Below are 27,744 nucleotides of genomic sequence, written 5' to 3' on the forward strand. Positions count from 1 at the left end.
ATAACGAGTGATTTTTTGCTGGTAATGTGCAAGCTAGAGTTGCGAATCTTCTCGTCTTTCATCAACCAAGTCAAGGGAAGCGCTAAGTAGCTCTTGGTTGCGATCCTGGTCATATGCCTGGACTCTATGCGAAAGTACCTTAATCTCCACAGGGAGGACTGCCTCACTCCCAAAGGCCAGGGAGAAAGGAGTATGACTCGTAGGAGTCCGATACGAGGTCCGGTATGCCCATAGAACTTGGGGGAGCTGTTCTAGCCAGACCCCCTTGGCTTCGTCTAGTCTCTTCTTAAGGCTCGCCTTTAACGTCTTGTTGACAGCCTCGACCTGGCCATTCGCCTGAGGATAGGCCACGGAGGAGAAACTTTTCACAATTCCGTACCTTTCGCAAAATTCAGTGAATAGGTCGCTGTCGAACTGAGTCCCATTGTCGGAAACGATTTTCTTAGGCAGCCCGAATCGGCAGATAATGCTCTTAACCACGAAGTCGATGACTTTTTTGGAAGTTATCGTTGCCAAAGGTTCTGCCTCAGCCCACTTCGTAAAGTAGTCGATGGCCACCACAGCGTAGCGGTCCCCGCCTTTTCCAGTAGGGAGGGCACCAACCAAGTCGATCCCCCAAACTGCAAACGACCATGGGGAAGAGATCATCTTCAGCTCGACTGGGGGAGCTCGGGCAACTGTAGCGAACCGCTGGCACTTGTCGCACTTCTTGACATACGAGATCGAGTCTTTCGACAGAGTGGGCCAGTAATATCCTTGCCTTAAGACCTTTAGGGCCAAGCTTTGCCCCCCAGTGTGATCTCCGCAAAAACCCTCATGCACTTCCTGCAGGATGGCCTTTGCTTCGCCTGGAAGAACACATCGTAGGAGAGGTAGGGAGTGCCCACGTCGATACAGCACCCCGTCTACTATCGTATACCTGGGAGCTTGATATAGTACTCACCGCGCATCATTACGCCCTTCAGGTAGCTTCCCCTCGGTGAGATACTCAAGGATGGGGGTCATCCAGGTCAGCCTGGCGTCGATCATCTCGACCTCCGCCCTGACTTCTTCTATACTTAGTTTCTCCAAGAATTCTACCGGAACTAACCCCAAAGCCTCTGTCTCCCCGGAGGTGGTGAGCTTGGCAAGAGCGTCTGCGTTAGCGTTCTGCTCCCGAGGTATCTGCTCGATTGAGCCTCGCCCAAACGCGGACAGCTCAACTTTAACCTTTGCCAGGTAGGCAGCCATCTTGGGTCCTCGTGCCTGATATTCACCCAGAACCTGGTTTACCATGAGCTGGGAGTCACTGAAGCACTGGACGAAGCTCGCCTTCAGCTCCCGGGCTATCCTTAACCCGGCCAGTAAAACTTCGTATTCGGCCTCGTTGTTGGAGGCCTTGAATCCGAATCTCAGCGCCGAGTGGAATCTATGTCCCTCAGGGGATATCAAAATGATTCCAGCCCCGGAGCCATTCTCGTTGGATGATCCATCCACGAAGATCTTCCACGATGCCCGGGCCGAGGTGACCTGGGGTGAGTCTTCTACAGGATCCTCCCGGAATCCTGTGCACTTTGCTACAAAATCGGCCAGGGCCTGACTTTTTATAGCAGTTCGTGGGGTGTATAAAATCTCGAACTGACTGAGTTCGATAGCCCACTTTAACAGACGTCCCAATGCTTCAGGTTTCTACAAAACCTGCCTTAAAGGATGATCGGTCATGACGTGTATTGAGTGGGACTGGAAGTACGGCCTGAGCTTTCGGGAGACCGTGATAAGGCAGAACGCCAATTTTTCCATCAAAGGGTATCGGGATTCAGCTCCGAGAAGTCTCTTGCTGATATAGTAGACTGGTCTCTGAACCCGGTCTTCTTCTCGGACTAATACGGCACTAGCTGCATCCTCTGTGACAGCTAGGTAGAGAAAAAGAGGCTCTCCTACTTTTGGTTTGGATAATACGAGCGGCTCGGCCAGGTGTGCCTTTAGCTTGAGGAAAGCATTTTCACACTCTTCTGTCCACTCGAACTTCTTATTTCCTCAGAGCAGGTTGTAGAATGGCAAGCACTTATCGATGGATTTTGAAATAAACCGATTTAAGGCTGCCACCCTTCCTGTTAGGCCTTGGACGTCTTTGCGCGACCTGGGTGAGGGAAGCTCGAGTAATGATCTGATCTTGTCGGGGTTTGCCTCGATTCCTCGGGTATTGATGATGAAACCCAGGAATTTTCCTGATGCGACTCCAAAAGTGCACTTCTGTGGATTAAGCCTCATGCCATACTCCCGTAGTATTTTGAAGCATTCTTCCAGGTCGGAAACATGGTTATCGGCAGTCTTTGACTTGACTAGCATGTCATCAACGTACACTTCCATGTTCTTCCCGATCTGGTTTGCGAACATTCTATTTACTAACCTCTGGTATGTAGCACCGGCGTTCTTCAGCCCGAAAGGCATGACCTTGTAACAATAGACGTTGGTCGGGGTCATGAAGCTGGTGTGTTCCTAGTCTGCCGAATTCATGGCGATCTGATTATAGCCTGAGTACGCATCCATAAAGGACATGAGCTCGTGTCTCGCCGTGGCATCCACCAATTGGTCAATCCTTGGCAAGGGAAAACAATCTTTGGGGCAGGCTTTATTCAGGTCGGAGAAATCGATGCAGGTCCGCCACTTCTCGTTGGGCTTCGGGACCAGCACGGGGTTGGCGACCCAAATCGGAAACTTGGCTTCACGGATAAAGCCGCATTTCTTGAGCCGGGCTACTTCTTCCTCTAAGGCCTCAGCCCGGGTTGTTCCCAGGCGCCTTTGCTTCTGGGACTTTGCAGGAACGCTTTTATCCAGATGAAGGGTGTGCATGATGACACTCGGGCTGATTCCCACCATGTCCTCGTGCGACCACACAAACGCATCCAGGTTATCCCGCAGAAATCTGATCAGCTCCGCTTTCCTCTTGTTACAGAGGTTTTTCCCGAGCTTGACCATCCGTGAAGGGTTCTGGGGATCGATGTTTACCTCCTCGAGCTCTTCAATAGCCTGGAGCTCGGACCTATCCTCGCCTATTCGGGGGTCAATATCCTCACTTAAGACGATATTTTCCCCTGCAGCGCTCTGAGGTTTTTCAATCTCAGGATCAGCTAAAGGTTCTTGAGATTCCTCCCCTCCACTTTGGATGGCCATTGCGAGCTGCCCGGGTTTCGATTTTCCATTCATGGAAATGCTGTAGCATTCCCTGGCAGCAAGCTGATTGCCACGGACTGTGCATATTCCCGTGGAAGTAGGGAATTTCATCGCGAGGTGGCGAACGGAAGTGACGGCCTCAAAAGCTATGAGTGTGGATCGGCCCAAAATTGCGTTGTACACAGTGGGGCAGTCGATGACCACAGACTCGAGGAGTTTGGAGACTATCCGAGGTCTTTCTCCTAGGGTGATCACTAGCTCGATCGTCCCTATGGCTGCTGATCCTTTTCCCGAAAAACCATACAGCATCATGGAGGTTGCCTTCAGTTCGGCGACAGTCAAACCCATCTTCTCCAGTGTGGACCGGAATAGGAGGTTTACCGAGCTCCCATTATCAATCAGCACTCTCCTGACCTTCCGATTAGCGAGCTGAACTGCTACTACCAGAGGGTCGTTATGAGGGAGCTGGACATGGCCCGCATCTTCTTCCGTAAAAATGATCGGTTGCCTCTCCAATCGCTGCTGCTTTGGCAGACGCTGCTCCGGGACGAACTCTACTCCATTATGCGCCTTGAGTTCGTTTACGTACCTCTTCTGGGCGCCCCTGCTCGCGCTAGCTAGATGCGGACCTCCAGATATTGTGGATATCTCTCCTCCTATCACGGGAGGAGGGACGTCTTGATCTATCCGAGGCCCGGGCTGACTAACCGGGACTTCTGAAGCAGGTCGACTTGCTGGAACCCTGTTCCGCGCGTACTGAGCCAAGGGGCTGGCTCTGATGAGAGTTTCGATCTCATCCTTCAAATGCCTACAATCATCAGTATTGTGGCCGACGTCGTTGTGAAAACAGCAAAACTTGGAGGTGTCTCTCTTCCCCTTCTGGTGCTTCAATGGCTCCGGCTTCTTCCAAGGGGGGCGAGCAGAATTCGCAAGGAAGATGTTCTCCCTAGAGTGGGTGAGCTCTGTGTAGGTCGCGTAGACCGGCTTAAATTTGTCTACGGACTTATTCTTCTTTGGGCCGTGCTGGTTGCCCTCACCGTTCCCCTTTCTTTTGCTTCCACCAAACTGGTTATTCTGTGTAACGTTCTGGGTCACTATCAGGACCTCTGTTCCCACTCCAGCAGGCTGCTCAGGGACCTGGCTGGTTCCCGCAGCTGAGGCTTCGGCTTCCTCCAAGTTGATCCATTCCTGGGCCCTATTTAGGAACTCGTTCACTAAGCTAACTCCCTTCATTTGTATTTCTTTCCAGAGTCCCCCTCCGACGAGGATTCCAGTTCTCAAGGCCATGAGCTTGGAGTTGTCATCCGCGTCTCTGGCCCGAGCAGTGACATTCGCGAACCTGCTCAGGTAAGCCTTCAGAGGTTCATCGGGCTGCTGCCTCACGTTAGCCAGAGAATCGACCTTGATGCGGGCAGCCTGGGAGGCTCGGAATGCCCTTTTGAAGTCAGCAGAGAAAGTCTTCCAGGAGCTGATTGATTGTCTTTTGCTTTGTTTGAACCACTGCTTGGCTGGTCCAGTCAGTGTGGAGGGAAATATCAGACATCTCAGCTCGGGGCCAATGTTGTGGGCCATCATCAGGGTGTTGAACATCCCCAGGTGATCCGACGGGTCTCCATCTCCGTTGAATTTGGATAGGTGCGGCATACGGAAACTGGGTGGGTATGCCATTGCTGCTATGCTGGGGGCGAAAAGTTTCAGCTCGTCCCCCGAGTCATACTCGTCTTTCTCTTTCTCCGACAGGAGCTTCCTCATTAGCTCCTCCATCTGAGCCAGGCGCTCGAGGGTTTTGTCCTGATTTCCTTGGTTATTCCGGGGCTGCTCAACAGCTCCGGATCCACTGTGTACGTTTGGTGGGTTATTGCCCCTCCTATCTTGAGATAGGTTATTTGGGGCATTCCCTCCGTTACGTAATTCGGACAGGTCTCCCCCTGAGCGAGCATGGCTGCCACCTCCTACCGGTTCCCCTCTATGAGAGTTAAGGCGATCTCGAAGGTCGCCCCCCTGGGTGGTATGAGGACTTTGTACCGAGCTTAAATGTTGACGCAGGTCTCCGCCAGAAAGGTCGCTCCGACGACTGCCGGTCCAGTAGCTCCTGTTAGAAAAGCTCGGAGTCCGCCTTTGGGGGTGAGGATCCGGGCTCTCTCTTGGCGCCCTGCTACGTCGGGAAGGTCCGGCGGACAGCGGGTTTCTCCTGCTGCTTCCGTAGGCTGGAATATCTCGGATGGGCCGGGGAGGAGATGGATATCTTATTGGAGACGGAGGATGCCTGACCGGTGATGCTGTCCTAGTTCCGTCAGGGGGGATCAAGTTAGGTGGGGGCCTTTCGGCCCTGCCAACCTGCGGGTCTCGCGCCTGGTGATCTGGACGAGGCGCAGGACGTCTGGTGGAGACGGGCTAGTGTTGTGAGCCCTCCCCGGATCTCCTTCTGGAATTTCCTCGAGCTCTCCTGGGCGCGCTCGAGGCTGGTTAGGAGATGGGAGCTGGGAGTTGAAGTTCGGACCGAACGGCTGTACTGTTGTTGTTCGGCTCTAGGCATTTGTTCGAAGTTTGCCTCTTGACAGTGCGATGAGGGAATAGAGTTGGCTGTCAGAGGTCTGTCCGAGCGGCTAGGCCTGGACCGATTACCCCGGCGGGACTTATGAGTCTCGCCTTGCCTCTTTCCGACGTTAGCGTCGGTTGTAAGAGGGGGTAGTCGGGCCAACACCTCCTTGATCTGCTGATTAGCTTTTGCTAGTTGGCTCCTCAGCTGAGCATTCTCCATCTCCACCGCAGTGTAATAGTCTGGGTTTGGATTAGGTGGCCGGGGCGCCGAACTTCCAGTGTCATCTTGGCCCACCGGCTGTTTGCCCGGCCGCTACTGGACCTCAGGAATTTGTTCACCGGGGATGGCGATATGATGAGCCTCCTGCCCATCATGCTATTATGTCTCGTTACCGTGTCTGGATCGAGTAGTCACCATAGTGGATGTTTGCGATAGCACCAATCTGACTAGCTCTCAATGAAAGCACCAAACTGTTGACGCGGTTCTTCGCCAACAGGTAATTAAGAAAATAAGAGGAAGGGATTAGTGCTTATGTTGAACCGAAATAGATGAATGATCTTTTAAAAATGGGCTGGTGACACTATTACGTTTTTAGGTGGTTCAAATGTTAAAATCCTTCTACTCCACCAGTCAATATTATTGCTATATGCTTGGTATTCTTTTACAAGGTATTTCTTTACATAACCGAATCCAACCCTTTGCAACTCCCAGGGTCTCCATATTTATAGGAGAGGGCACCTGGGAGTTGGTAAGAAGGTCATCCCGTGACCTTCTTACCTATCATGTCAACTCTGTGACATTCATGATTAATTCCTAAAACCTGACACATGAAGTGTGGTCTAATCAATAGGTAAGGGGGATAATGGGCCGCACGGCCCAACCCAGTCGTGGGCGTCTGAATGCGCACGTTCATGCTGCGTGTCCGAGAAGTCAGGGATATATCAGACACGTGATGTCTGATATATGCACATTTACCTTGCGTGGTTGACTTTATAAAAGGTCACAGCCTCCAACTCTAGCTCGTACCACGAGCTGGATGCTTCCCTCGACCTGTGGCCTTCAGAGTCCAGACTCAATCTAATCTTGGCGAACCCTTAGGTTACCTCGAGCTAAGGAGGTAGGATCTTTCGATGGCAGCTCCGGTCTTGGGGATGTCCACGTGGAACATCATGATTAGGCCGTATCTCAGCTCGCTAACAGCCCGTGGGAAAATCAGGGCATACAAACAATATCCAAGAGAAAAACTAAGATGCTTGTACATTGTACCTATATAATTGGAATAAAGAAACTATAGAAAACATAATTATAAAATAATCACTACAAAAATAAATTTTTAGTTACAAAGTAGTCTATAATTTTTTTTGTTGACAAAAAACACATTTTTTTTTCCTACTAATTTTTCTATAAATGACTCACAAAAATGTAAAAGTTATATTTTACTAAAATGTAACATATGTTTAAATTTGGTAATGTAATATGTAAAAGTTATATTTTTGTTGTGGTCAAATTTGGTAACTATGATTTATAATATAGTAACATTAGTTATTGGTTTAATAACTCTGTGTTACAATCGCAATATTATTATTTGAATATTTTTGGATTAGAATTGTAAATCATTTTGATGATAATATTATAAAATATTTTTGTAGATGTTAGTTACAGAAATATAATTTTTAGTTAAAAAACTAGTTTTGTAAAATTTTGTTACAAAAATAAATTTACTTAGTTAAGAAATTGTCTATAACTTTTGTATACAAAAATGCATTTTTATAATTAATTTTTGCTACAGATGTTTACAAGTTTGTAAATGTTCTTCACAAAAACATTATATTTTACCAATTTTTATTTATGATTTTGCTACTCTGTATTTACACTTTTGCCCATTCGTATTTTGTACAAAAACTTTGTATTTTTGTAATGAACTGTATTTTTCATATGTTTTTTAATTAAGTTTTAGTGCATTTTTGTAGAATTTTCTTTAAATATTTATATATGGAAAATTCTCTAAAGAGTTGTACCGGTGCATTTCTTTCTATTTTGGTACTTTAATAAATTTTAACCCAATATTTTTTATATGATGGTGTTTAAAAAAAAAAATTTCTTATATATATAATTATATTATACAAGTAAAAACATTTAAGTTATACCTGAAGTGAGACGGGAGCATAAAGACCGGTGCATCCTATAGGGCAATAATATTAATGTTAGATCACAAGTTCATATATAAAGTTTTTATTTTTAAAATTTTAATCATGAGATCAATTAATTATTATGATATATATGTATGTGTGAGGAAAAACAGGTTGGAGGGTATGTAATTGAGTACGAAGGATTGACACTAATCACAGTAAGGGGAGCTGGTCATTTGGTTCCGAGCTATCAACCAGAACGAGCACTGACCATGATCTCATCTTTCCTTCATGGCAAGCTTCCTCCTTCCTCGTGAGAATATACTATTGTTGCTCTCTTCTCTACGCATGCATTCTGATCGAGAGAGTATCTATATATATTTGTTACTCTTTTATCAATAAAACATTACCTAATAATAAGAATCTTCCAAAGAGATCCAACTATGAAATTAAAGCCTCATAACTATCGCTGATAATAATTTTGTTTAAATTTAAAATATATATACATACGTACACACCACTTATGAATTGTTGAATTTAATTAATTTAATATTTTAACTTTAAAAATAAAATGACCCCTTTTAAATTTAGTAACAGTACTAGGCACAACCTAGGATGCCTCCCCATTTTATAGTAATACTAGAAAATATAACTCAGTTTTGTGCATTCTTTTATAATGATTATAAAATATATATTTTTAATTTTTTTTTTTTTTGAGATTGTGTGGTAGGGGTCATTTTCAACCTATACATACAACATGTTCCTTATATGGACATGTGGGCGTGACTTGACTCCATATTTATTTTTTATTTTTTATGATGGTGTTCATTGAATAGCGAATAATTAAAGTACCGAAAATAAAATTCAAACAACTTATTGTACGCATACTTTTATTTATATGTTATTATTATTATACACTTTGCATATTTTTTTTTTATATAAAAAGTCTAAATTATGTATAAAGAAATTTATGTTTTGTATAAGGGTTATTTTAGCCAATAACTTTCAAACCTTGTGTTTTATGAAAAAGTTAAAAATAGAAATAGATAGATTGATTATTTAAACACTCTATTTTGACCGATTACCCGTTTTGACATTTTGTTTTTAAAAACTAGCCTTTGGACCATGCAAGTATTCAAAATGTTAAAAATTCTTTATAAAAAGTAAATTATATATATATAACATGTTTTGTGTAAGGGTTCACATCATTTTAAACCTTCTATTTTAGCCAATTACTCGTTTTGACCATTTATATTATAAAATTAACTTTTGGACCTCGTATTTTGTCAAAATATTAAAAATAGGAATATATAGATAGATTATTTAAACCACATGCATTTTGGTCGATTACTTATTTGGACCATTTATTTTTAAATGGTAAAATAAATTATTAAAAAATGTGGACCTTGTGTTTTGTCAAAATGTTAAAAATAATAATATATAGATAGATTATTTAAACCATATATATTTTGTTCGATTACTTATTTTGACCATTTATTTATTTTACCATTTTATTATATTGATATATATATATATGCATGCACGTTTCATTTTATTTATAATATTTTTTTAAAAAAAATATCTCTCATTTAAAAAGGCACTTATATATCTCTCATTTAAATTAGTTAATTAATTTATTATTATATATAGATAGATATTTAGAAACTAAAATAAAATAAAATAGAGTTAATTACTATTATTATTTTATTTTTAAAAAAATATAATAAAAATAGTTGAATAATGTTACACCCAGATTTCGAGACAAGAAATTATGACCTCGAAGGCTGGACTCGTTGAGTGTGAGCTCGAGATATATAAAAATGCATGTTCATGGTACAACTATAAAACCCTCGAAGCAAGACGGCAACCTCGAAGACATGTAACCTCGAGATTCTTTCTGAGCTCGAAAGAGCATAGCATCAGGATACATCTGTTATCGAGTGCCTTCAGATCGAGTAGCCCGAGCTTAAAGAGTACAAGCTCGAAATGTGACAGCCTCGACAGTATTTATCTGCTCCGAGCAGGTCTTGGAATGAGACGGCCAGTTCGTAACCTGTCTGTAAACCTTGACTGATGCGATGCTGATTGCTGACCTCAGAGATTTGATGAGTCATCTAATGTAACACGTTCTGTACATTTAAAGATATTTATTGTTGTAACATCCCGACATTAAAGGGATATTAACAAGTCTGTTATCCGTTTTCCTAGTCTTCAGGGGATGTTTCCTTGTATATAGGAGTTACAGCATTTAATATCATTATTTCAATTAACATGCAGGAGTATCTTCCCGAAATATGTGGGAATGAACTCTGAAAACTCTCTATAAATAGAGAGGTCACGAACACTTGTAAAGGGATGGATCTTTTGATATCTAGAGAGGAAACTCCAAGTTCTAATAAAATAGACTCGTGGACTAGGCAGATTTAACTGCTGAACCATGTAAAACCCTTGTTGTTCCACCATACTATTCATTTGCACCATAGTTCATATTGTTTAATTGCTCTACATTTTAAGTTGACGAAAAATGGAGTCAACAGTTTGGTGCTTTCATTGAGAGCATTAAGCAGTACGAATCTGAGTCTAGTCGTTTGAAAAAGCCTCCCTGATTAGCTATGGCTACAAATGATCCTAATATTCCTGAAGAAGAAGTCAACTATCCGCGGTGCCCCGGGAAACAGGCAATGATGAATCCAGAACCAGAGGAGAGAAGTGAGTCCTCAGACTCTCAAGGACCTCCAGCACCACCGGCCCCCAGGGACGACGAGGACATGTACTATAATCCTGAGCGATATGTTCCCATTGTGGAACTCGAAAATCGTCAGTTAAGAAAACAGTTGGTTGAGGCCAAGAAGTGTAATGAAGAATTAGCTAGATTGGATGTGGAGGCACAGGCAGCTCAGCCTTAACCTCCATCTGAGGCCCAGGTCCCTCCTTCGCGGGACGCTCATGTTCCTCCTCACAGGCCTCGCGGGTGACCTCACAAAAATGCCGCCACAAGAAGAACGGAGCAACCTCCGCCACCGGCAGAACAGCCTACCCCTTCGAGGCCCCGAAGAAACACTCGGGCTAGAGCTCCTGTTAACTCAACTGCTGAGTTACCAGCTGAAACTGGGAATAACCGAGCCCCTGCAGCGGCTCCAACTCAGAATGTTGGTAACGCGCAGAATGTTCCCGAGTTAGCACAGGCGAACTCGGGACCATCCAGACCCTGAAATGGGTGGCAGCCAACATCACCCATACGACATCCTCCGTCGCCAATTAGGTATCCCTCACTGTCTCGGAGAAACACACAACTGCCTCAGGGTGATAGGGAAAGGCGGGCTGGACGAAAGCAGGGGAATGGAGGAACTGCTAGAGAACGGAGAAGCGCCCAGTCTACGAGAAGCCAAATGTCTCGGTCTCACACTATAGAGACGAGGCAACTTGAAAGGAATCCAGCTCGAAACAATCATGCAATGATCCTCGCCAGCAAAAACTCAGGGGACACCCGATCAGTCAGTATGTATGATCAAGGACGTAGAAATACTGGGAACCAAAGGAACCACCCTGACTTGTGAGAACACCTGAATCAATATCGGGGTAATGGTAACCCCTCGAACCCAGATTTGAGAGATCGCCTGAATGGGCACAAGGATCCCTTGCGAAGGCACGAGCTTGGAATTGTGATCGACGACAGCCAATTTCAGGCAAGACTCCCCGTGGATCCGGTTCAGGAGAGAATTGATCAACTGGAAAGAGCATTTAGGCTCTTACAGAATGAGCGAGGCCAGAATCGAGACGAAGATTCGGATGAGGAGCTCGAACCATTCGCTCCCCACATTTCCAACACTCTGTTTCCTCAGGGGTTTCGAATTCCTCATGTCCCACCTTTTGAAGGGAAATTCGACCCGTACAGCCACTTAAGTACATTTAACACTATTATGAGAGCAAGTAATGTGGGTTATGAACTCAGATGCATGCTGTTTCCAGCATCGCTTACAGGACCAGCAAAAAATTGGTTCAAAAAATATAAGAGGCATTCAATCACTTCTTGGGATCAGCTGTCAAGGGATTTCAAGAAGCAATTTAGAGCCATGATCGAGGTAAGGCATGAGGCATCGACCCTGACCAACGTCCGGAAACAACCAAATGAAACGCTGAAAAGCTACCTTACAAGATTCAATCTGGAAGTCGCCCGAGCTCATGATGTAGACGACAGCGGTCATTTAATGGTCGTCCAAGCTGGGGTAATGCTAGGAAGTCCCCTCTGGGAAGATATGCAGAGGAAGCCTGTGAGGTCCATAACCGAGTTTAATCGACGAGCTCAGAGGTTTGTCAATGTATAAGAGGCGAGGTCAATGTTGAATATGACCTCTCAGCCCATAACTACAACGATAAGCGTAAACTCTGCCTCGACCTCGACGGACCCATCAGCCCCGAAAACCCCTGCAGAAAACCCTTCCAAAAGAAAGAAGAATGAAGGAAGTAACCCCGAGGCGGAAGGGGGAAAGAAGAAGAAAGGGGAAAGGTATTTCTCCGTGTACAAGGTGTACACCGAGTTCAACGAGTCTTGGGAGAATATTTACCTGGCTAATGAAAACCAGGCCCTTTCAGATGTCCAGACCCCCTTAGAAACCAAAAATCCAAGAGAGACTCCAGTAAATATTGTCGATTTTACAAAGATACTAGACACACTACTGATGAGAACAGGCAACTGAAGGACGAGATCGAAGGCTTGATCTCGAGAGGATACTTCAGGTAGTATGTCAAAAACCAAAACAATAATCAGGCTTCTACCAGCCAGAGGACAGTTGCACTACCGCCTGCCCAAAGCAGCAATTCCCGAGCTAGGGAAGACGAGATACCCCCTCTAATTGATGGAGAGGATGTTGTAACCATCTCGGACGGGCCTCATCTCACGGGATCACGTAAGAACGCCCAAAAGCGATACGTGAATGAGCTAAAAACTAGCGACATGTCCCCGTATGAACCCGAACCCAGAGCTCTGAAGTACCAAAGGGTTGAATCTCAACCTATAACCTTTATTGAGGACGATGCGTCCCATGTTCAATTTCCTCACAACGACCCATTAGTCATCACTCTTCAGCTCGCGAACAAGAGGGTTCATCGAGTTCTTATCGATAATGGGAGCTCAGTGAACATTCTCTATAAGGCCACCTTAAAAAAGATGGGACTCGCGCTTCGTGACCTAAAGGCCTGTGCAACAACGTTGTACGGTTTTTCAGGAGAAGGGATTGCCTGTATGGGGTCCATCGAACTCCCTGTGACCTTGGGAGACTTCCCAGTCTCAACAACCAAGATGATGGAATTCGTAGTAGTGGACCTGCCATCGGCCTACAACGTGCTGCTCGGGAGACCCACCCTAGTAGGGCTGGGGGAAGTCTCGTCTGTAAGGCATTTGGCCATCAAGTTCCTGACTTCTAGTGGCATCGGGACATTGAAGGGAGACCAGCTAGCTGGAAGGGGATGCTATAGCATTTCCATTAGAGGAAAGAAGCAGACGAGTGCACAAGCACTCGTCATTATTTAGAATAAGGACGGGACAGTCTTCGAAATAGATGAAGAAATCGATCTAAGAATTGAGGAAAGAGCTTATCTTGAACCATTGGAAGAGCTCGAAGAAATCAGGCTTGAAGAAGCAGATCCCCCGAAACACAGTAAAGGTAGGGAAAAACCTTCCTGAAGAAACAAAATAGCAATTAATTTGCTTCTTAAAAAAGAACCAGGATGTCTTCGCATGGTCGCATTCGGACATGATAGGGATAAGTCCGAATGTGGTGAGCCACACATTGAATATTGACAAAAGCTTCCCCCTGAAGCAGCAAAAGCGAAGACTACTAGATGACGACGGGAAAAAGGCCCTTAAAGAGGAAGTCGACAGGTTGAAAGCAAACTGATTCATCAGGGACGCTTTTTACCCCGATTGGGTGGCCAACCCAGTGCTGGTCCCGAAGCCCAACGGGACATGGCGGACCTGTATAGATTACTCGGACCTCAATAAGGCCTGTCCTAAGGACTGCTTCCCTTTACCTCGGATCGACCAGCTCGTGGATGCCACGGCAGGGCATGGACTCATGTCGTTCATGGATGCCTATTCTGGATATAACCAGATTGCCATGCATGCCACTGACCAAGAGCATACAAGTTTTGTGATAGACAAAGGGCTGTATTGCTATAACGTCATGCCATTCCTCAAGAATGCTGGAGCCACTTACCAGTGACTCATAAACATGATGTTCTCCGAACAGATAGGTAACAACATGGAAGTTTATGTTGACGATATGTTAGTTAAATCTCAACATAACAATAACCATGTTGATGACCTCAAAGAATGCTTCGCCATATTACGGAGATATAACATGAAGCTCAACCCTCAGAAGTGCTCTTTCGGAGTATCTTCAAGAAAATTCCTGGGCTACATTGTAAATGCCCGGGGAATAGAAGCAAATCCAAACAAAATCCAAGCTCTGATTGATATGCCCTCACCTCGAAAGCATAAGGATGTCCAAAGTCTAACTGGCAGGATGGTGGCGCTAAGTAGATTTATCTCGAAATCTACAGACCGTTGTCTTCCATTTTTCAATCTTTTGAGGGGAGGCAAGAAATTCGAATGGACGGAGGAATGCGAGTTGGCTTTTCAAGAGCTCAAGAAACACCTTGCAGAACCTCCCATCTTGTCAAAACCCATCACAGGAGAAGTTCTATACCTATACCATGCTACGACCCAGCACGCCATAAGCGCGGTACTCGTGCGAGAAGAACAAAAAGTGCAAATGCATGTGTATTATGTCAGTAAAAGGTTACTGGGGGCAGAATCGAGATATCCCTTGATGGAGAAGTTAGCTCTCAGCCTAATCCACTCATATTGAAAGCTCCGACCCTATTTTCAGGCGCACCCCATCTATGTACTGACTGATCAACCACTAAGACAAGTCTTGTCCAAGCCAGAAGCCTCAGGTCGACTACTCAAATGGGCCGTTGAACTCGGACAATTCGAGATCACTTATCATCCTAGGACGACCATAAGAGGACAGGCCTTGGCGGACTTCATAGTGGAATGCACTGGTGTGACCAACAATGAAGTTATAACCCCAGCCCACAATCTGTGGAAACTTTACGTTGACGGGTCTTCCAATGAGAATGGATCGGGGGCAGGTATAATTTTGATCACCCCAGCGGGAACCTGATTTCACTCTGTCCTAAGATTTGACTTCAACGCGTCAAATAACGAAGCCAAATACGAGGCCCTACTGGCAGGACTCCGTATAGCCAAGGAACTCAAAGCCAAAGCAATACATTGCTACAATGGCTCCTAGTTGGTGGTTAATCAAATTTTAGGAGACTACCAGGCTTGTGGTATGAGAATGGCGGCATATTTAGAAAAGGCAAAATTAGCACTAGGGCATTTTGAGTTCTATGCGATAGAACAGGTCCCCCGAGAGCAGAACTCGAATGCGGACGCCTTAGCCAGGCTTGCAACCTCTACCGAGACTGAAGAGCTGAATGTCGTGCCAATCGAACATCTCGCGACGCATAGTATTCACGAGCTTGAGCAGGAGGATGTTTGCATGATCAATTCCGAGCCAACCTGGATGACTCCGATAGTTGAATACCTTGAGACCGGCATTCTCCCAGAAGAACGGACCAAGGCTCAAAAACTGATGTATCAGATCCCCAGGTATACCATTATAGATGGAAATCTGTATAGAAGAGGATATTCCATGCCGCTACTCCAATGTGTGTCCCCACCCGAAGCTAAGAAAATCTTAGAAGAAATTCACGAAGGGTTCTGTGGAGACCATACTGGGGGGCATAGCCTATCCAAGAAGATCATACGACAGGGGTACTTCTGGCCTACCATCAAAGCAGATTCGTTCGACTACGTCAAGAGGTGTGATAAGTGCCAACGGTTCGCCACAATTCCTCGAGCTCCACCCTCCGAGCTAACTATGATGACCTCCCCCTGGCCATTTGCGGTCTGGGGAATCGACCTCATAGGCTCATTGCCGACTGGCAAAGGCGGAGTGAAATACGCAGTAGTCGTCGTAGATTACTTCACAAAGTAGACTGAAGTCGAGCCTTTGGTGACGATAACCTCGAAGAAAGTCCTTGACTTCGTAGTAAAGAACATCATATGCCGATATGGGATGCCAAGGAAGATTGTGTCTGATAGCGGTACTCAATTTGACAGCGATCTATTTAACAACTTTTGTGAAAAAAAATGGGATAATAAAGAGCTTCTCAGCGGTGGCCCATCCCCAGGCGAATGGCCAGGTCGAAGCTGTAAACAAGTCCCTAAAGGGTTCGCTAAAGAAAAAGTTGGAAGAAGCTAAAGGAAGATGGCCCGAAGAATTGCCCCATGTTCTATGGGCATATAGGACCACAGCCCGTACATCAACAGGACATACCCCATTTTCTTTGGCATATGGTTGCGAGGCTATGTTACCAATCGAGCCTTCGCTTATGACCAAACCTCGAACCAATCCCAGCTTGAAGAAACTCTGGACCTGATCGAAGAAAGAAGAAACGAAGCTCAGCTAAAAAATGTTGCATACCAACAGTGAGCTACCCGGTACTTCAACAAAAGAGTACGAGATAGAAAATTCGGCGTAGGAGATTTGGTGCTGAGGTGTGTATTCTTGGCAACACGGGATCCAGCAGCTGGCGTGCTCGGGCCAAATTGGGAAGGACCTTATCAGATAGAATTAGTCATCCGACCCGGCGTATATAAGTTAGCAAGGTTGAATGGAAGTTTGGTCCCACGAGCATGGAATGGGGAACACCTACGACCTTACTATCAATAGTGTAGGAAGGATGTCGCCTATAACCATGCTTGTTTGTCTGTACTGTTTTTCTATTTTTAGATTATTCGAATAAAGTTTGATTTCATTTTAATATGCTGTATTTTTTGCAATCTCTCTTGATTGAATAACCTATGATCACATTCATAGGATATTAAGGGGGCATTAGTGGTACATATACCATCAGCTTGAAAAAATAAAATAGCATATACGAAAAATATACAAGTGTTTGGATATAACCAAATGCGCAAACCAAGATAGTTTGGATATAACCAAACTATCAAAAACATAGAAGTGTTTGGATATAACCAAATGCGCGAGCTAAGATAGTTTGGATATAACCAAACTATCAAAAACATAAAAATGTTTGGATATAACCAAATATGCAAACTAGATGAATAATATAAGTGTATGTATTACAAACCAAGCACGACCTTAATAAGTTTGGAACATAAACCCGTGAACATAACCTAATCAACGGTAAGTTGGAGCATAAACCCACTTCGCATTTAAGTCGAGATCGTGGCTGGAGTATCTTGCAAAACGATAGTTTTGAGCTACCCAAGGACGAGAAAAAGTAACTAAAAAAGTAAGATATAACTAAACCGTTTGCATTACACACCATACAAGTACTTTTGGGTGCATGGTAAAAGTAATCGCTGACCTTGATAAAATAACGAGATCGGAAGTGGATATTTCGAGAAAACTGTGCATGAATGCATTGAACCTCGAGCTTAAATCCAAACTATGTTTGTATGAATAAACAGGCATATATGGCACTTTAATATAAAATGTGCAAAATATTTCAACCCAAGAAATGTAAAGCAAATGTATTAAAATAAAGTAAAAAAATGGTATCTCAAATATCGTAAAAGGCAGCTCTTTCACGAGCTATAAAATTGTCTTGGCCCCGGGGGCATAAAAAATAAAAATCAAACATAAAAAACTGTTATAAGAAATTCAGAGGGACGCAGCTCCGAGGGAAGATTTAAGAAGAAGGAGCGTTCTCCTTGGCCTTCTCAGCATCTTCCTTGGCCTTCTCAGCATCGGCATCACCCCTGGCTCCCTCTGCCTCATCCCAAGCAGTTCCCTCCTCATTAAGCCGAGCTTGCCATTTAGCCACGAGCTTTTCTTCAAGAGGGCCTAAGAAGCTGGTGTCGAGGTCGACATTGTTGGCCCAGATTCTGTACATGGCCATGTCGACTGCCCGGTCCTTCTTCTCCTTAAACTCTTCAAGAAGACGAGCCTTTTCACCCTCCATGATCTCGAAAGTGGCAGCCTTCTCTTCTTCAAGCTTGGTATTGATCTCCTTGGCCCGAGCATTCTCCTTCTCAAGCTTCGCGAGCCAGGCATTCAACTTTTCAAGCTCGGATGTCTTGGCCTTTAGCTCCTCAACTCCTGCCTCCACCTTTGCCTTTGTGGCCTTAAGTTCGTCACTCAGTTTGAGTTGGAAATCCTTTGCCTCCTGAGCAAAAGACATACTCGAGTGGACCTCGTTGTTCAACTTGTAATTAAGTTGAGCAAAGACAGAAAGAGTCTGGCATACGAAGAAATCAAATCAGCATATGAACCAAGTATAAATACAGCTAGAAGCAAGAGAAGAAAGGTTACCGCAGTAGTAAGCTCGATGCTCTTCTCATAAAGAGTGTTTCAATCTCGAGCATTGTTCAAGAACTGCCAGTGAGAGGCGTCAAAGCTACCAAAACTCTAGCCCACCTGAGATAGAACGTCTGAGACTAGCATAGCTCCATGGGGTCCAGCTGCGTTGTCGATCACATACTCATTGACGTGAGTAGAAACCGAAAGCAACTGTGTTCTTGAGGCTGAAGGTCTCTTCGAAGGAGGGCCAATTGTGGAATGGACCTGGATTACAGGAGGTAAGGTCGAAGAGGATGTCTCGGCCTGAGCAGGTGGACTCAAAACAGGGCTCGGAGCAACTGGAGCTGGGGGGGAGGCGTCTTCTCTGTCCTCTTAAGGACCTTAGCAGGCCGATCTGTTTTCTGCGACCCCCTCAGGCGTTTACTCCTTTGAGCTCCTCCACTGGCCAGTACATTGTCAAGGTCGGAATCCATCTCACATGCACATTCACATCACATTATGAGATATCCCAAAACAAAATAAGTTGGCATGATGCAGACAGACAAGGACTGAAAATACAAGTGGAGAGAAACTTAACTGGAACTCTCCCCCGAGCTTGTGCTCGGCGACCACGAAATTCCCCCATCTTCAAAAGAGGCGGGGGGAGTGCCTTCCCTATAGGTGGAAGTCAACCTCGAAAGGTTCCTATAGTCATTAGTCCCATATTGAACGGCTACTCCGTCCCATACTTCGTTCAGGCTATACATGGTGTCGTATTTCCCGAGCCAACTGTCGAACCTATGTACCCTCTCATCTACCCAAGACCATACATAGAAATGGTTCCTATCATCCTCACACAATATTAATCTATCAGGTTTATGTTTTAGTAGTGAGGGAGACCACAAATTCAAGCTAAGGATGACTGTACCTCTCTCATCCGAGCCCAAGCTCGAGGCCTCATCGTTGGCCTCATTTCCCGATTGTGGACTCCTGCGACGCGGAGCTGGAGATGGAGGCCTCGCATTTCTCCTTGGAGGAAGGTTGTCGGTTGGGAGAGGCATGAGCTCCCACTGATTGTACTTCTTATTGGATCAGTCAGATGTAGACTGATCCTCCCCCAAAAGGCCACATGCCCGGAGCTTGTCTTCATGCAGGAGATAGGAAAGGGACCTCCTGCCATAGGGAAGTTGAAGCAGAGCCTCTCTATGCTCTTTCATATCCTTGGTGGGAGTAGGGCGGTGGTAGTTGGCTGGAAGAAAACACATTTCAACTAAATACGAGCCTAAGCAAAATTCGAGCACAAAAAAGAAAGAAGTTGAGAAACTTACGAATTCGTCTAAACGAGTAATATCTAGACGGAGCTAGGCCATCTGTCCAGAAGAAGGCCTTCTTGAAATCAGGAGGATGGTTGGGAAGATCCTCAAACATCTTTTTCTCCTTGGGATAGCTCGAGAGATAGTAGAAGCCATCTCCTCCCCGAGCTCGGGAGGGATTGCTTTTCAAGCAAAAAAGATACAAAATCTCTTCTGGTGAAGGACCTGCCCACTTTAGCTCATGGTAGAGCAACCTCGGGGTTGACAAAACCCTGTATGAGTTGGTGTTGAGTTGGAAGGGAGCGAGCCCAACGAAGTCAGTGAAGTCCTTGAAAAAATATTTCAAGGGCAGCATTTCCCCTGCTTTCATGTGTTCCTGGCTCCAAGTAGCGTATCTCAGCTTACTGTCAGGATTTCCATCTCCTGGAGCACGACAACTTCGCTCATGGGAGGTCAGAGCTCGACACCTCAGCGAGCCCGACAATCCTATGCCGTGAAAGGCCAGGATGTCAGTTATCTGACCAAGCGATGTAACCGAGCTCCAATAGTGCTCGGCCTCGAAGAATTCTCTCATCGGCTGTGAGGTGGAAGGTTCCCCCATTAGTGAAAATTGAAGATCTCCCGGCTTGAAGGCGATGGTCACTTTGAGCGTAGGGTCGAGAGGAATCGGCCTAGGCTCGGTGTCCGAATCGGGATAAAGGGCAATCCTTAGTTTTCTCCTTTTCCCTTCTTCGACCTCGTCTATCTGACGTCGGAAGTGGTCTCGAATGTCCTCTTGCTCACGCCTCAGTTCGTGCTCCCGAATCAAGCGCTGGTTCTGAGTAAAAGGAGACTCCGGGCTCGGAGCTACTGGTGAATAAGGAATCGCGAGCTTTGACCCCCACCACTTACCTGAGTTCTGTGACATCTAACAAGAAAGCAAAAGGGTGAGGGCCAAGCGAGCAGGCAATAATGAGATAAATAGAATTCCTAAGCTCGAATGATTGAGGCTACAAGGCAAGCTCGATCCAAAAGATGAGGCCAATCTCAGAGCGTGTAGTCCACCGAAAGAAAAGAAGGTGGACATATTATTGGAAATCCCGATATATCAGGGAAAAAAGGTGGCGATTTATTCAAAAAGTAATATTTTTGGGAATCGTGCATTCTTTAAAAAACCCTGATTTTGTACCCAATATCTTGGTGTGCAAGATATGTCCTCCGAAATTTGAAAACTAAGAAAAAGATCCATATTTGGGTCTCTTTGCGCATGAACTGGGTTTGGAACCAATAATGTCATAATCTAAATCTAATATTTATCAGCCGAAATGTTCTAGTGCGTTAAACTAATGAATGGACCAACAAAATCCTACTGCCCAAGGTGCAACAGAAACATAAACACACATGAAAAATATATATATATATATAATGCAAAGAAGCAATGAACAGAGAGCTTACACAATGCAATCGGTGAAAACAGAGAAATGGACGATTGTATAAGCGGCTGCAAGTACGATCTCACGGAATTAATGAGTCCAATGTTACTTTGTCTACTCGGCTTGGAGAACATGCAAGAAATGGGCAAAGAGGTTTCTGGTTTTTCTTTCTTCCTTTTTTCTCTCTGAAATGAACGTGAAAGTAAAAGAAGAAGACGACTGGAGTCCAATTTATAAACTCGTGGGAATGCAAAAGGCTGGATTAATCCAGGCCATTGGCCATATTTTATATCAGATCCGACGGTCAGGGACAAATGATTCGATGGGACCATAAAGGATGGTAGGCGGATAGATGTGGGCAGGTTTCCAAGGTACTCAAGTACTTTGAGTGGTTAATACCCAGCTGGCGCGTGTCCACACTCGAGTATGTTTGATGGTACGGTTCCCAATTGAAGTAGTTCAAAAGTTTCCTTCTCATAGGATTCGAACTAATACTTTTGGGGGGCAAACTGTTACACCCAGATTTCGAGACAAGAAATTATGACCTCGAAGGCTGTACTCGTCGAGTGTGAGCTCGAGATATATAAAAACGCATGTTCATGGTACAGCTATAAAACCCTTGAAGCAAGACGGCAACCTCGAAGACATGTAACCTCGAGATTCTTTCTGAGCTCGAAAGAGCATAGCATCGGGATACATCTGTTATCGAGTGCCTTCAGATCGAGTAGCCCAAGCTTAAAGAGTACAAGCTCGAAATGTGACAGCCTCGACCGTATTTATCTGCTCCGAGCAGGTCTTGGAATGAGACGGCCAGTTCGTAACCTATCCGTAAACCTTGACTGATGCGATGCTGATTGCTGAACTCAGAGATTTGATGAGTCATCTAATGTAACACGTTCTGTACATTTAAAGATATTTATTATTGTAACATCCCGACATTAAAGGGATATTAACAAGTCTGTTATCCGTTTTCCTAGTCTTCAGGGGACGTTTCCTTGTATATAGGAGTTACAGCATTTAATATCATTATATCAATTAACATGCAAGAGTATCTTCCCGAAATATGTGGGAATGAACTCTGAAAACTCTCTATAAATAGAGAGGTCATGAACACTTGTAAAGGGACGGATCTTTTGATATCTAGAGAGGAAACTCCAAGTTCTAATAAAATAGACTCGTGGACTAGGCAGATTTAACTGCTGAACCACGTAAAACCCTTGTTGTTCCACCATACTATTCATTTGCACCATAATTCATATTGTTTAATTGCTCTACATTTTAAGTTGACGAAAAACGACGTCAACAAATAAAAAATGAGAAAAAAAAAACAAGAAAACAGATAGAGTGATTTAGAGCAATTTTAGAGTACCACATCATTTCCTTGAAAATAGAATAAAAATATATTTTTATAGAAAAAATTTAATAAAAAAATGAGAAAAAAAAAAAGAAAATAGATAAAGTGATTTAGAACAATTTTAGGGTGCTACATCATCTTCTTGATACTACCATTTATATAAGTATATCGATTCTTAATTTAAATATTATTTATGAAAGTGGAGTATATATTAACCTTTTTAACTAACTCACTAATGAAGTATAAAATTTGATAAATTAAATTAAAATATATGTGCTTTGTTTTTTAAAAAATATACCACCCATACTAAAAAAATTTGTGAATATTTTTTATTCACTTTTTAAGATTATATTTCTTTAATAAATAAATTTAAAAAATATATATATTCCATTTAAAAAGACAATTTAATCGATCTTGACATTCTGATTCCATTTCCAGATTATGTAAACAATATAAAATAATTCTCATTCTCTTTCCAGTCAATTTTAGTAATTAAACAACTTAATATAATAATGGTTCTGATTATAATAAATTTTATTTCCATTCATTTCTCTCATTGATTTATTTCGATTCCAATTATAATATGGTAAACGTACCATTATTCTGGGTCAACTTACTGGGACAAGAGAGAGCAATGATTATGTCGTTATTTTCATTTGATAACTTCTCAAGGACCAAAGCATCGCTTAATAAATTGATTTATCAAATTACCAATTAGTCCATCATTAATTTATATTTTGAGAATTGGGGTTCTACACAGTAGAATCCATATTATTATTAATTGAGGAAATTACACCAAATATAAAAAAAAAAATTTAACTTTGGAAAAATATGACAGTTTTTTTCTTAAGATTTTTATGGCATATATATTTTTTTTTACATTTTTATAGGAGTTTTTTCCCCATATATTTGTATACCATATTTTATTTTTTATATAGTTTTAGTAGCTAGTTTTAATATGTTTTTATATTATTTTTATAATTTTAATACATTTGTATTAATTTTTATCATTCATATTTTATAAAATGTTTTGTTTACATTATTCTTTGGAAAAAAAAAATTAAGATCTTCATCACCATGCTTTTTATTCCCATTTATTCTTTTTTTCTTCTATTTTTTATCTTATTCAATCAACATTTTATCCGCAAAAATCGGTTACCACTATCAAAATTATTTTGATTTTTTTTTGTGGTTGTAATCGTATGCCACTATCATTTTTTTAGGGATGTGTGTTAACTGCTGACAACTATAAAAATCAGTTTTATTTTTTAAGTGGTGTTATAGTAACTGGTTACAACTATGAAAATAGTTTTGATTTTTTTTTAGTAATGTACAATTATCAAAATACCAACTTACACTACTACAAAAATGGATTTTCCCAATAGTTTTTTACTGTCGCTATTGAGCAACGACAACACTCAACTAACTTTCATATTTGCCTATATCGACGTAGGGGTAGCTACGCCAATAGTTAAAACTTTGCGTTGTTGCAGGCAATGTCGACAGTTATTATGTGTCGCTGTTGCTGAAAATGCCGATAATTATTAGGTATCGCTGTTGTTGGCAACGCCGACAGTTATTAAGTGTCGCCATTGCTAAAAACACCAACAGTTAATAGTTGTCGTAATTGGCTCTCTATAGTGACAGTTTTTAACTCTCGCAAAATTTCCACACCAGAAAGCACTGCAGATATGTTGTCAATGCCCCTAGTTTTAAAATCAATGCAACAATTGCACTAAAAGAATGCTGTCAAAAGTTAAATTAAATCAACATTGGTAAGAACTGTTGTCCCATAGACAAAATAATAATAATAATAATAATTTTCCTTTTAAAGCCTGAACTGTTGTCCTTTTAAAAGCCTGTATATGCACCCAAAATTTACTTTTAGTAAAGCTAAAAAAGTATAGCAAAAAAAATCAACATAATTTTATAGATAAAATTACATGATCAAAAGAATATTTGTATTTATTAAGTACAACTGAAAACTACACATTTACACTAAGTTTTATTTTTGATACAACAATTGATATTACATTTATCCAAGTTGCGACTCTTCCACTCAAGTAACTTGGCTATCCATTGATTCTGAGTCTCAATAATTTCGAGTACACCCACCTTGGAGGCTTTTAATCCTTTTCAAAAGATAGAGCTCTGCAACAAACATAATAAAGTTAGGTTAAGATTGACCCTCTTGTTGATGGGGGCCACTTGCGGCAAAAAAATGTTATGTCAAGACCAATGCCCCGAAGCCTTCCTTCTCCAATTAATTAAAAACATGTTTTTATTCATTCAAACATGCTTCTCTCTTTATCATTGTGTAAGGCTCAACATGAGAAAAAATTGAAATAATGAGAAATTCTTAGTACTAACATTAAGTAGTAAACCAACAAAGCAAAAAAAGAACATGAAGAACCCTTGCTGATAAACAAACACAAACAAGAGAAAGAATGCATCAAATGAGGACACCTTCTAGCTAGAAACTAGAAACAAATACAGAAAACGGAAAATACCCACTAACTCAAGGGAAGCTCTTAAACTAGAGCAAACAATAAAATTAGTTTAGAAAACAAAAGTCAGGCTAGCCTTCATGTTTCACTTCATTCCCTAACACCCTTGGGTACAATTGATGAGGGTTAAGGATTCCCAACTCCAAATTGTCAAGGGTTAACATTGTTTTCTGATTAGTTACATATTTTGAATATCTTGCTAACAATACAGAATGTAAGAATGTACTAAAGTAAACTACCTAGTTAAGAATATATAATATACATAGAAGACCAATAATATTTTTAATCACATACTTATATATGTACTATGTATACATGTATATATCTTTGGATCCAGTAACCGACTTCATCTAAAGAAAGTGAAAATAAAGGCTAAGAGACAAGGATGGAGCCACATGGTGATTTGTGTAGGCTCTAGCCTGGAGTTTAATAAATATATTTTTTAGTTAATTATAACAGTAATTTTACTTGGTGAAATGGTAAATTTATTCTTCTACCAGTTCCCGATTTCGAAACCGTGCATCCTTCTTTTTTGTTAAAATTATATTAATTTAGAGGGAAAAAAAATCTTAGGGGTTCAAACCTATGTCTTGAGGAAATATAAGGCTCACTCAACAATTGAGCTAACACTTACATGCGTTTGATATTTAAAACATTTATATATTATTCTTTAAAAAACATAAAATAAACATTACACACCAACTAATTTTAAAAAAAAAAAATCAATTATCAAGCCCTTTCTGAAAATAATTTCTAGTTTCGTCACTGCTAAGAGATATATTTTTGGTTAGCTTCTCTAATATTATAGTGCAAAAACACTTCACATACATTTTAATACAAAAAACCCAATTAATATGTCATTTATACATTGTAGAATGAATAATCGTGTATACAACATTAATATGTCATTTATAAAGAAAAATTATTTTATCTTTTTATATGTTGAATATTTAGAAATAATTAATTTATATGCTTTAAACTCTTTCATAACAAATTCATTAGAACTTGAAAAAGAGAGGTAGAAAAAGCTTCACACACATTATTACAAACATGTACACTACTTAACTTCATATGAAAACAAAATGAGATAGCTAAACACAACAATTACAACTTTCCTTAACTTCAATTCTACGGGTACACAATACATCATGAAATATAAAAGAGAGCTATAGGAGTATAAACAAAGTCCCTAGTCTTAACACAACAAATATCAACTCTAAGTATACATTTAATATAACTACTTGTATCTAACAGAGAACTTGCATGTTATTGCTACCATAATTACTTTACTATATAAATATATATATTTATACATATGTATTTAAGCCAACAATCAACTTAAAGGCAGAACTTGATATAAAAATAAAGATAAATAAAAGGCTTAATGTACATGTCCAAACAAGTGCAAAGATTTTAGTATTTATATTCCAATCAATTAACAAGTGCAAAGATGTATATAAAACAAAAGTCAAATCCAATCCAGAGTTTTAATCAAATACAGTACAAAAATGTGTATATAATGCAAAGAGAAAAGAACAAGATACAACCAATATACATGTGTATAAAAAGTATATATATATATATCTTACTGTATTAGCTGTAAGAAATCAAGCACATAAGGAGCTTCGAGATTTTATATTTAAGCCTAAATTTCGGCAAACTTCCATGAACACAAGACTAGTAAACATCATACCAGGAATTACAGTATATCAAGGATTAACATGAATCAGGAACTTAACCTGAAATAGAGTAATAGAAGATGAAACGGTGTCGAATAATGACTTCGGTGATGCCGGGGACGCTGAAGTTGACCAAAGGAGAAGTAGGAACAGACCTTCAAAGAAGAAATAGGGATTGATTTTACCAAAAAATTCGATTTAGGGAATATAAATAAAATCTCTTACATTTTCCAAATAAAAAATTTAGAGATTACATACCTAGTGAGAGAGTCGAGGCCTCTGCCTCCGCATTCGCCATTGTTTTCGAGCCCAACACGCTGTCGGCAATGCCTGGTACAGAGAGAGAGAGAGAGAGAGAGCGGGGAAGAGAGATGGAGAGGGATAGGAGGACTTACCCCGTCGTTCGCTGCGTCATCGGGAAAGAGAGGGCTGCAGGACGAAGATAGAGAGAGATGGTGCCGGAATGCGGCGGCTGAAAGAGAGAGAGAAAGAGAAATGAGGGTTAGGAGGTTTTGGGCTTATGAGCTATATAATTTTTATAAATATATATATTTACTTAGTTTATTTTTAAAATTAAATTACTCATTAATTATATTTTTAAATTTTTTTTATTTGAATTTCAGCGACATTTTATAGCTGTCATTATTAGATTTTTATTAACTATCGACATTGTTGACCCTCGATTTAGCCAATGACACGGAGTCACGAATATGACAAGAAATGACATAATAACCAAGAGTTTAATCTAATGGTAAAGAATAAACACAGACGATTTATAGTGGTTCGGCCCCAATGAATGGCAATGACCTACGTCCACTTAGTGCTATTATTAATATTGAATTTCAATGACGTGATCAAAGAACTAGGATTCTTGAGTTTCACAAACGTTGGGAGAATTACAACAAGACGATGGATAATCGCACTATATGCTCTCTCTCTCCCTTAGTATTCAGGAAAAAGATTAAAAGATCAAAAGTCTCATCCTTGAGCTATTTTATGCATATTTATAGGCTCAATGGGAGTTACATGGGCCAATGAGCCTTAACTATCCTTAATATCCGTGTATTAAGGCAATAAAGAGGAAATAATCAACGTTGTTATTTAAAAGATTACAATCTTTTAAGAAAATAAACTGAATCATACGACCAGCCTAGTCATATCTAATAGTCAGGCTTGACGAAGAAATGTGTAGCTGGTCGATAATCGAACAACACCGCCTTATTTCGACTCTGCCACGTGTCAACCACGTGTGAGAAATCATTGTCACATCATCAGC

At 41.8% G+C, this 27,744-nt stretch overlaps 1 protein-coding gene and 1 long non-coding RNA gene across 2 annotated transcripts in view; one reads left to right on the forward strand and one right to left on the reverse strand.

The window, feature by feature from the left end:
* LOC133806076 (serine carboxypeptidase 1-like) overlaps positions 1–8,141 on the forward strand; it is a 114,346-nt gene extending 106,205 nt beyond the window's left edge. The window contains exon 8 of the mRNA XM_062244211.1: positions 7,998–8,141. Coding sequence (XP_062100195.1) covers positions 7,998–8,141 — 144 coding nt within the window. The remainder of the gene's footprint in view (positions 1–7,997) is intronic.
* A 16,043-nt stretch (positions 8,142–24,184) lies between these two features.
* LOC133804652 (uncharacterized) lies at positions 24,185–26,982 on the reverse strand. The gene is made up of 3 exons (XR_009878562.1): positions 26,727–26,982; positions 26,529–26,623; positions 24,185–24,433 (listed from the first exon to the last, which is right to left on the reverse strand). It is a non-coding gene; the product is annotated as an uncharacterized LOC133804652 (long non-coding RNA).
* Between the last annotated feature and the right edge of the window lie 762 nt (positions 26,983–27,744).

The sequence above is a fragment of the Humulus lupulus genome, chromosome X, assembly GCF_963169125.1.
Source record: "Humulus lupulus chromosome X, drHumLupu1.1, whole genome shotgun sequence".
NCBI classification, from domain to species: domain Eukaryota; kingdom Viridiplantae; phylum Streptophyta; class Magnoliopsida; order Rosales; family Cannabaceae; genus Humulus; species Humulus lupulus.